The 11,688-nt window shown below is 37.6% G+C and overlaps 1 protein-coding gene across 1 annotated transcript; it reads right to left on the reverse strand.

Annotated features, from left to right (window-relative positions):
* Positions 1–2,922: 2,922 nt before the first annotated feature.
* Positions 2,923–11,427, reverse strand: LOC123254478 (neuroserpin-like). Its single transcript, XM_044683492.1, has 4 exons — positions 11,178–11,427; positions 8,108–8,338; positions 5,635–5,829; positions 2,923–3,131 (listed from the first exon to the last, which is right to left on the reverse strand). The coding sequence occupies exons 1-4, from the start codon at positions 11,425–11,427 to the stop codon at positions 2,923–2,925; spliced, it is 885 nt and encodes a 294-aa protein (XP_044539427.1).
* Positions 11,428–11,688: the final 261 nt, after the last annotated feature.

Raw genomic sequence — 11,688 nt, forward strand, 5'->3', positions numbered from 1 at the left:
GAGACAGAGACAGAGAGATGGAGGGAGAGGAGAGGAAGGAAGAAAAGGGGAAGAAAGAGAGAAGGAAAAGAGAGGCCAAGGGGAAAGGAGGATGAAGGAAGGAGGGAGGGAAGCAAAAAGAAGAGAGAAAGGGGAGAGGAAGGAGAAAGAGAAGAGTAGGGAGTGAGAAAACACAATGTATTCTAAAGGATTATTTTAATAGTTGAGCTCATTTCTAATTTGACATCAACTGCCCAAAATGAGACCTGCTCAATGCATTTATAGTTATATAAGATTAATTACTAATGCTCTAGGGTCTAATACATTAGTTTGCTAGATAAATTACCCATAAAATTCAAGTATTTGATGACCAATTGTTTTCACACACCAAAATCTGATTTTATCAAAAAACATCTAGTGTTATTCATTCCTTGAAATTGGCGCATGGATAAGTGGAATTGGGCCATTATAGATAGATAAGTAGGCATGGAGTTAGGGAGAGCTGAGTTCAAATCCAGTCTCAGATACCTTTAATTGACTCTGGACAAGTTACTTAATTTTTGTTTGCCTAATCTGTAGAAATGGAATAATTACAGCACCTCCCTTTCATGGTTGTTATGAAAATCAAATGAGATTACTGTAAAGTATTTAACACAGTGCTTGGAACATAGTAACGCCTTTATATTCAACAGCCTTTATAAAAAGAAAAGACCTGGAAGAAATACTTGCTATGGTGACTGAGAGTCCTGAGCCAAGAAGATCCCAAAAAGGCAGAAATAATGGACTAAATTAGATACAATTAATGTGTATTTTGCTAGATCTTCTGAAATGATGAATGTAAAACCCTTGAGTTTTGTTTTTTGTTTTTTAAATCAACTTCTCAAGCATAGGAAAGGGGAAGCATTGCTGGATAAGTTTGTCTGAAAAAGTAGATTGCAAATTGTTGAGCGAACACGGAAGCCTAGGAAGGAAGCAGAGCCCAAAGGCTGCATTTGGAAAGGCACAGAGTCCAGCTGGGCAGCAGGCATGGCGTGGGGCAGTACTGTGCTAGGAAGATGATGTTTGGGACCTGACCATCTATGGTACTGGTGACCAGAGGTCAGGAAGTAGAGAATTATGGACTAAGATAATGGTAGAACTGGGGAGACAAGGACCAAACCCACGTGCTCCTGTAAATGTCTAGGAGTGTCGTAGCCATGGAAGTAGTGGTGTAGACTTGGGGAAGTTGGGGTTAACCTTGTTCCTAGGTGGATTGATCTGGAACACAAGTTTCCTTTGGAAATGAATAGAAAAGCAGTTTTTCTGACTTTGGCGGGAGAGTTCTCGAGATCTAGGGAATCTTCCTGTTGACTGCTTGGCACAGTGCCTGCCATATAGTAAGAATCAAATAAATACTAGTTGATTGATTGACTACTTTTAAACTTCCTTGCTAGAGGATATGATCTGTTTTGACCTTCCTGAACATTTTTTCTTTCTTTCTTTTTTTTTAAACCATGCCTTTCTTCTTAGAATCAATGCAAAGGATCAGTTCCAAGGCAGGAGAATGGTAAGGGCTAGAAAATTGGGATTAAGTGTCTTGCCCAGGGTCACACAGTGAGGTAGTATCTGAAGCCAGATTGGAACCCAGGACTTCCTCAATCTACTGAGCCATCTAGCTGTCCCTCCTGAAATTTTTAATCACCTTGTGAACTGCTTTTACTAGAGGCATTTGAATTTCCATTTTATGAAATCAATCATTGGTTTGAACCCTTAGTCTCTGAGAGATGTGTACAGCATTTAGACAATGAGGGAGGTGGTGGAAGTCCTCTTCCCCTCTGCTCTGATCAGCTTCCACCTCTAAGGTTCAGTTCTAGGGACCACATTTCAGGAGGAACAGGATGTGGTAACTCTCCGCCATGCCAATGGATGATCATTCAAATGGCCTGGCAATGTTTGATCTAGAAAAGGTCTGGGGGAGGGTGGGAAGGGCTGAGAGCTGGGTTCAAATATCTGAAAGGCTTCCATTCAGAAAAGGGGATAGACTTGTTCTGTTTTCCCTGGATAGGAGAATAAGCCATAAATGGGTAGAAAATGCAGAGAAGATTGTTGTGCATCTACATAAAGACTTCCCAAACATGAGTGCTCTGCAAGAGGATAATGGGCTGACTTGGGAGGTGGAGAAGTCTGCTGGAGAGAGGGCTTCAAGCAAAGCTTGTTGGACATTTGAGAGAGATTTCTGTAGAGGCCAACTAGAAAACTTCTGAGACCACTGCACCCACTTTGCAAAACTGTGATGGAACAGTCCTTAATTTTTCACAAAATCTGAACAAATTATAAAAAGCATTTTTTCTGATTTTTCATTATTGGAAGGCTTTTCCAATCTTCCTTAATGCTAGTTTCCTCTGTTGGTTATTTCCTTATAGACATATATATGTGTGTATATACATATATATATATATATAACCTGTTCACTTATACATACATATATATGCATATATATATATATATTTGTATGTTGTCAACCTCATTAGATTGTGAGGTCTTTTAGAGAAGAGGCTGCTTTTTTAATCTTTCTTTTTTCCCTCAATTCTTAGAACAGTGCCTAGCACACAGTAGATATTTAATATATGCTCACTGACTTGATTTTGACTCATTCCATCAATATTTACTGATTACAAGATACTAAAATAATATCTCCTACATCTTTCTGAATTAGCATGACCCAACTCTCAATTAGAACTCTAAAGAAATACAGCATTTAATTTACATCAATATATCTCTAAAATTTTTCTGAAATGAATAAAAATTAGTATAAAATAGCAACGAGGCTTTTTAATCTCTTAGGGCTATGACATTCCTTATATGTTTATAAACACCAAGTGCTAGTAGTAATTAAGAAGAACATGAATTGAAAGTATAGAATGAGTTACCTAAATCACTGGCCCAAAGCCCCTCAGAGCCTCCTCACCTTGGGAGATACACTTCCACTTTCTGCTTCTTCACAGAATTGGCCCATTCTTCAATCAGCTGAGGTTTCACTAATGGCTCCAGAGTGGCTAGTGGGACTTCTTGTCTGGAGAGGACCAGCATCATGCTTATTTCATCCCCTTCATAGGGTATTTCCAGAACTTGATAGATGCCGCCTGCCTCATTGGAGCCATCACTAAATTCCCCTAAAAAATGAATAAAAGGCCACAGAAAGAAAAGCCAAAAACAGTTGTTGAATAGACGCTAGCAAAGCTTCTTAGATTCATTCTATAGTTTTCTTTCAAATCTGAAAATAAGGATATCAGAGAGGAAAAGGGTTTATTTGGAATCATTGCTCAGTTTCAAAAGGACTGAAAGATTTCCTTATACTCTTTGGCTGTAAATAAAGTTTCCCCACATCCAGTGTTTCAGCTACTGTTCCATTTGCTAAGATTTACTAATAAAATGTGAAATTATGTGCAAAGTGACATACTGAGGGAATGCCGTCATGATAATGAACAAACTTGTCTGGGGGAAAATTTTCAATTAACCTTATAGATAAAAGAAGACACTTCAAAAACTGAATGAGCTGATAACTCATAACTAAAAGAGCCCAGCAAGGTCATGAAACACTGCTGTAGAGCTGAAAGGGATGTGACAAATTATTTAATCCAGCCCCATCATTTGAGAATAGGGAAACTTCAGCCTAGATTAAGGAGAGCTGAGTGGCTCAGTGGATAGAATGCTGGGGCTGGAATCAGGAAGGCTCATCTTCATGAGTTCAAATCTGATCTTAGATACTCGTGAGCTGGGTGACCTTGACCAAGATACTTGAGACTGTTTGCCTCAGTCTCCTCATCTGTAAAATGAGCTGGAGAAGGAAATGATAAACCACTCCACTATCTTTGTCAAGGAAATCCCAAATGGGATTGGATACCACTGAAATGACTGATCAACAACAAGCAAAAGAAGTCCAGATTGGTGAAGGGATTTGCCCATGGTCAAACAACTAGTACATGGCGGGGCTACGATTCCAACCCAAGTCCTCTGATTATAAATTCGGTGTTCTTTCAATCCCACCATGTTGTCTCTATACAGCCACATTGCACTCACTGTATGACCTGACATGTTTGGCATGATTAAGACATCTAATTTAGGAAACAGACCTTGCTTGGCCCCTGTAGATCTGGCCAAAGGAAGAGAGATGTTTTCCAAACAAGTGTAACAATTTCAAACGGACATGGCTATTGAAAACAAATAGAGCCACACAGTCTTTAAATGGATTGGTTCCAACAGTACACTATGACCAATGGTCCAAAGAGTCTAACTAATGCTTCTGCTTTTTATTTCAATCTTTGCTAGTCACCACAAGAGCTGAGCCATCCCAATTTCACACTAACCATTCAGATCTCTTTTTCTCAAAGCATGTCTTACCCCTTCGTTCTTGATATTAGTTTAAACCCCTTGGCTTCTTTCAAACTTAATAACTTAATAATCAATTGTTCATTCTAATCTATGTGGAACATCCCACTCAACTATATAATTAGATTATAATATTCTTGAAGGCAGAAACTGCTTTTTGCCTCTTTTTGTATGTCTGGCACTTAACATAGTACCTGACACAAAGAAGGCACTTTAATAAACATTTAATTACTTATTGATTCATCATTAAATAAATCCAACAGGAAGCCATTTATATCTGGGAATAAGAATGCCCCAAACTTATAAATCATCATAGATCAAAGGCTGGTGTCATCTAAATGGTCCCTTGAAAAACATGCAAAAGCCAAAAGGTGTGCTAGTGAGCAAGAGCTCCTAGTGTAACTACCCCCCAAAAAATCATCCATTGAGAAATGATTTCTGTCTAGATATTGTCTGCTCTCTTACAAAAGTATCATATATTGTAGTGCAAAGAGGGTGCATAACAGCCCTGAAAAGCCTTGCATATCAAGGTTAAAACTAACACTCCGAACTACCCTCCTTTCAAACCCTCACAGAAATTCAGGCAGGGGAGGAAAAATGAAGATGGGAAATAAGGGAGGTTAGGGAGATTCAAAGAAATAATTAAGTTAATAATTTAAAAGAGAAAAGCTGCAGAATATAGGCCAGGTTTCAATCCAAAGAAAGAGCTCAAATTAACCCTGCTCCTCTCCATGAGTCCCCAGGGTCAACTGAAACTTCCCCAAGATTCCAAACCCCTATCAACTGACAGAAAACTCCGCAGCAAGGCTTTTCAGGGCTGTTATGCACCCTCTTTGCACTACATCATTTTAGGAATTCTAGAAGTATTTAACTAAAAAATAAGGAACTTTTTCAAATAAGATTAAGACTGTTGAATTGTTTTCCAAACTGTTGGCAGTTTTGTATAGTTTATTAGAAATCTACTGGACTACTTGTATTTAAAAAAAGAGAGAGAGAATTTTAATGTTAAGTTCATGTGTTCTCTTAGTATCCAGAGAATGGCAAGATATTGAGAAGATCTGGCATTTGGGGTGTACTCCCTGTTGGAAATTTATGGGAGGACAAAAAAAAAAAAAAAGAGAGATCCCTAGGATTTAGGCAAGCTCAAATGAGTTGTTGGAGGAAGTAAGTACACCAAGGAGATCACAGAGACATTTGAACATCTGTTCCAGAAGCCTCTTAGCCCAATGCCAAAGTAGGAAGGGAACATCCACCTGTCCAGGAAACCACACTGAGGTCTTAACTTACCATAATAAAATTCTCCTTGTTGGTACATCATTGGAATCTGAGCTTCACTTTCATCATCTTTAGTGAAGGAGAAGGTCCTCGTGTTTTCAGGTCTAAATTGTGACTTCCAATTCCCTTTAAAGTAGATGGCGTTGATGAGGGCCAAGTAAGTCAAGGTGCTAAAGTCTCTTGCTGATACCAAATCTTTCACTTGACCTGATGAAGTAGAAATGAGTAGAAGAGAGGAACAAGTGAGTCAATGAGAGAAAAAGAGAAATTCTCTGGGAGAGCAAGAGGGCTTGGGAGAGGAAGGAGAAAATTATGATTCCACTTTTATCCACAAAATAAACATGAAGCCAAAATAGCGTTGAAATAGAATATTTGGTTTTAAGAATTCTACAGCAAAGTACATAAGATGTTTGATTCCATGACCTAATAACACGGTGTTCCCTGGTTTCCCAAAACTGCCATAAAAAGACGAAAATCCTTTCTGATTAGAACTCTTTCTAGGGCCCACTGGGGAAGTAGCTCCCAAAATAAAAGGAATTGGTTTTAATTCTATTAAAACAAATAGATGCACAAGAAACAATGTAAATGGGTTTCTTCACCATAATGGGTGCAGACAGGAATATCATAGAAAGGGTAGGCTTGGATGGCTAAAGCAGTCTGCTTTACTGGAGAAAATGCCCACACTGATGAGACTGCAGTTCTATTGTGGCAGTGAATTATGGTGGGCTTTAGTTCAGCTAAAGCCAGTCTGGCTGCCTCCAAACACATTTTCCCCAAACTGACAATTCTGAGCTTTGGCCTGAAGCAGCTAAAAAAGGAGGGGAAAAAAGTCAACTCTTTCCCTAAGAATTTGCAGATAAAAACAATTCTTAGTAACTAGTCTCATTTCTGATAGATTCTCCACTCTTGATTTACTTTATGAATATTGGGGGGAAAGAAGTGAAAAGAATGAAACTGGGCTCCTATGTTGTAACTTGGAGTTGAATTGGGTTTTGGATCCTCACAAATTATGTTAGTAATAACCCTTCTGACGGGAGAATGTGATTCAGCCAATGTTTTTAAAATAATAGTTTTTCTCTTCAGATTTCCTTCGTTCCATATAATGTCCCCTTAGGAGAAAAATTACTATGTTCAGGAAATATTAAAACTATTATTTTGGGTAGGGAAGTATACATAATGTTAAGGTAATTTCCTCCTTATTTGACTATTATCATCTGTTTAAATAAAACCTATTGTGACATTAGTGTTTCTATCTAATTTAAATTCATCTGGCTTTAAAGCAAGAAAAAAATTGAACATCTGAAAAAAGAGGGTTTTTTTGTGTGTATGTGTATAGTTTATATATATATATGCTTTTATTATATATAATTATTATTCATTAATAAAAAAAATTAATATAATATATATAAGCCCTCCCCCATTTGAGATTACTCTCATAGCATTTTTTCTTCTTTTTCTTTCAGCTTGAAAATTGAAATTGGTTGAACAAACATTTATTAAAGCATATACTCTATGCAAAAATGATACTATGATATTAGTTAGGAAGAAGAAAGACTGAGATGAAGGTACCACCTGGATCCTTTCAGAGAACTCTTTTGGTTTTTCTCTGGTTTATGTAATTATTTAAAAAGGTAAGTTGCCAATCAGCAACTAAGGAGAAGTTTCCTCACTGGGAACTGCCTACTTCAATAGGCCCTGCCCTCAAGGGCCTTATAATCTAATTAAATTTCTTTTTTTCCTTTTACTAAAAGGTTTATTTTTTTTACTTTTTCCTTTTACTAAAAGTTTGGTCTTACTGTAAATTTGTGACTTCCTAAGCTTCCAAGTGTGGCATGAAACAGATTAAAATGAAATTGGGATATAGTTAACACAATAAAAATACATTAAAGCATAGATAAAGTATTACAGTTTAAAACTAAGTCCATATGTGGTCTGTAGGGATCCTTATATGTGGTTTAGTGACTTCTGTTTCTATTTAAGCTTGATATCACTCTTTTAGAGGATAACTACATGACTCCAAACATCCTGTCTAACTTCCTTTCATTTCTATTTTCAAACTGAGAGAGAAAGAGCCAGACACAAGAGACAGAGATAAAGACAGAGACACAGTGAAAGAAAGGGAGGAAAAAAAAAAAGAAAACAGTCGCTAGTTAAGAAATCCACCAATTTTCAAAATCAGAAGAGCACACGTTTTCAGATAACGAACCAGATGGTGGAGGCACAAGTAAATGAATAATGCCTGGAATATCCAATTACTGATTTCTACCATCCGCTCAATGGAATTCTCAGATATCCAAACATTTGCTAGGTAAATGGGTAATGGGAAAATAAAAATGTAGAATATAAAAAAAGGTAAAAAAAGATAATGTAATCTAGGTTTCCCCTTTGCCTGGATCTTTCCATAAAAGTTAGACACACAAATTATTTCTAATGCAAACATTTCCAATAAGGGCGGACAAGTAAAGAAAGGAAGACAAAAACCTACTATTGGTGTGGTTCTCCACCCATTTGTTGATGTGACTGGCCACTGCCTCATTTTGAGTGAAATCTACATGCTCAACTTCGGCTTGAAAGTATTTTTTCATCATCTGCAGGAATTGTTCGTTCACATGGAATCCATTTTGCACCAAGAGGGAATTGGCCATTTTCATCACATAGTGGTTCTCCTCAGTGGTTTTCATGTCAGAGAGGTCCTTCAAGAAGGAAAATTCTTCCCCTAAAAGTGGTTAAAGGAGAGGTTTCTTAAACTGAATTAAACACAGTGGAAAAAAGTAGAACAGAAATAACCCACCTTATTATTACACTGATTCAGATATACGGTAGATCTAAATTAAGTCCCAACTAAGATAGCAACACTGGATAAAATCCTGATAGTACTGAGCTTATCTGGCATCGTGATTACGGCTGCTTCTTACTGAATTGGCACTTTCTAACTTAGAAGCTGGTTGCTTTCTCTGAGATTGTCAGAACTGTAGACATCAGAGCTGGTTAGCAGCCTTGGTGAGCGTGTAGGCGTGAGTTTACAGATTAAGAGCTTGGAAAGATCCCTAGAAGACATGTGGTCCAACTCCTATGTTTTACAGTTGAGGGAACTAAGGTCTAGAAAATGTAAATGGACTTTGGCCAAGGTCTGCAACTGGGCTCTGAAAAAGCAGAGATGGGACTTTGAACCTAGGTTGACTGATGCTAAAATCAATATCCTTCTACTTTCTTATGTTGCCTCTCTGAAGAAAAAGTTGCCTGGAGGTTATCAAAGAAATATATGCATTAACAAAAAGGTGAGAATGAATTCTCTCTGAGCTTCAGGTTCCTCTGTGAAAAATGAGGTTTGACTCAATAATCTTGTGGGTCCCTTACATCTGCTCTAAATCTATAGTCCTCATCTGTAGGGTCAGAGGAATACAGGGCAGACTCTTTTGGGTAGTTCAGTACAAGAACTAAATCTAGATGGGTGGAAAGCCTTTGGGGTCAAGAATAAGAAGGGAACTGGTGAGAAGGGGAAGGATAAGAGTAGGTAAGAATATGGGTTGGAGGATAAGGACATAACTAAGACTGGACTTAAAAGAGGAGTAAATGGGGGTGGAGGTGGGAGGGGGAGCAAGAACATCCTTCTCACCCTTTCTCCCTACTACTAGGTTTTCCATTTCAGAATGTACGACCAAAAAATAAGAGTAGAAGGGAAGGAAGATGTATCGTTAAAGGGTAGAGATAATCTCAAAACTTATCTTCTCACTTTAGAGATGAGAAAATGGGAGGGAGAGAGTTTGCAAACCGATTCGTACCTAACAGAAACTAGCTCTCAAACTCTGATTAGTTAGAAAGTTAAGGCAAATACATCCCTTTTACCTTCAACATGTCCCTTTTAAGTATAAGTTTGTTCACAAAATCATATACTCTAAAAACCTGAGATCTAATTTAACTATTTTTAATAGGTAAAGAAAATGAAATTCTTGAGGAAGCTAAGGAATCTAGTCAGAGAACCATGTTTTATTACTGATGAAATGGGGAAAGTGGAAAACATTAAGAATCTCTTTAATTTCACTGAAGTTGATTCCAAGGCTTAACCCACATTTTTCTCTAAGTAGAGAACACCAGCACCTGTCTCCCTGACGGATGTCCTCCTTCTAGAACTACAGGATCCTTCTTTTACTCTACTCTATCATCATTATTATCACTGCCATTTAGAATGGTATGGTGAAAGTTTCAACTCTCTAGAAATCTCACTCTTGCATTTAAAAAATGAAATCAAATGACAAAAATATCAACACACACTTTAAAATTGCTTTGCATCTATTCACATACATTCAAATAACTGCATTTCAAGGTATAAAATATCACATTCATTTTTTTAGGCCCCTATAAGTCTCTAGAAGACTTCTCTGCCTCTTCCTCTTGTGAGAGCCTAGTGCGTATACGCTGGTCTTTCAGGTCTGGCTTTTCTTACTTTGGGAGAGATCTTTATTTCCTAGAGGTGTTTTCAGACCTATTTCTTCTCATCATATTTGTCATCTTAATTTCATTATAACACTCCACTACATCATTTTACCACAGTTTATTCTGGCATGCATTTCTACTGATAGATATTTAACTTACTTTTATAAAGACAAATCATTCTTCTATGAAAACCTCAAGAGAATGTTTTTTTCTCCTTTTGGATAACATGTATCCTCAGGGGCATATTCCCAAGACCATAATTATTGGGTCAAAGACAGGTATGATTATTTTTATCACTTCCATGACATGTCACCTCACTACAATCTCTTGACCTTGCAAATAAACAATGTCCATACTTGCTAGATTTATGGAAGCTGAATATGAAACCAAGTCCAGAGTGTTTTGAGTAAAATCAAATGCTTTTATGTTAGCTCAAAGTTTCTTATGTATACTAGGGTAAGACAAAGTAGCATAGTAGAAAGTGCCTTAATTGTTGTCAAAGGACCTGGGTTCAGATCATGACTCTTTTTTTTACTTCTTCTGTAATTAGGAAAATCACTTAACCTTTCTTGGCCCTTAATTCCTCATCTGCACAAAGAAAGGGTTGAAGCAGATGATGTTTAAGCTCCTTACCAGTTCTAGATGTAAGGTTCTATGACAAACTTAGGGATATGACTGATTAGAATACTCCGGCACTTGGCCATGAAACAAACCAAATTTTGAGATTTTTTGACTTAATTATTCTACAGATAGTTAACAGGAATAAATAGGTGCATGCACATGCACACAGAGCTACTTGTACTAAAGTATTATCTATAGTCACAGTGGATTAGCCTGGCTTTTAAAGGTAGAACTTGGAGAAATAGAAGGAAATTGCAAATCTGGTTTGTTATAAGGAATACTTCCTCATAGTTACAGCCATCCCAAAATGGAATACATGGTTCCTTCTCTTTGAAGGTCTTCAGACAAGGCATGCTATTAGGAGGATTCCTGTTCAGACAGAGATTGGACTAGATGGACCAGGGGGTCCTTTCCAACTACTGAGATATTGTGATTCTGATTCTTTGATCTGGAAGTAATACGCACAAACACGTGGAACAAACATCACTGAACAGACTTACCATCTTTCAAGCCTTCATATCCCATAGCGTGACGGATTTCCTTCAGGGTGGACCCATGGGCTCCCAGTTCCACCATTCCCATTGCGATGGCAATACTCAAAGGAGAGAAGAGAATATTCTCATCTTCCCCAGTGGCCCGCAGATGATTATACACATTCACAGAAAATTCTGCAATGGTTTCATCAGAAAAACTGGTGCTGAGAGCCGTACTTGGCAGAATCAGCAAAGCCAAGAGTCCAAAAAAAATCATGTTTCCAAGGTTTCAGTCTGAAAAACAAAGTACATTAGTCATGTAAAATCAGACTCAAGTAAATGGAGGGCAGATAAAGGTAGATGACAGATTATTTATTAAATACTATGTATATGGAAAGAGCAAAAGAGGCAATGAAAACCATCCATTGAGAAGTTGAATGAAATTTTTGAGGAAAACAACAATTATGCCAAGAGACAGCTAAGTCCTTCTCTCACAAGGGCAAGCTGAGCTCCTTTCAAAAAGAGCCACTGAGACTAT

This window comes from Gracilinanus agilis, unplaced genomic scaffold (genome assembly GCF_016433145.1).
Source record: "Gracilinanus agilis isolate LMUSP501 unplaced genomic scaffold, AgileGrace unplaced_scaffold23013, whole genome shotgun sequence".
Classification (NCBI taxonomy): domain Eukaryota; kingdom Metazoa; phylum Chordata; class Mammalia; order Didelphimorphia; family Didelphidae; genus Gracilinanus; species Gracilinanus agilis.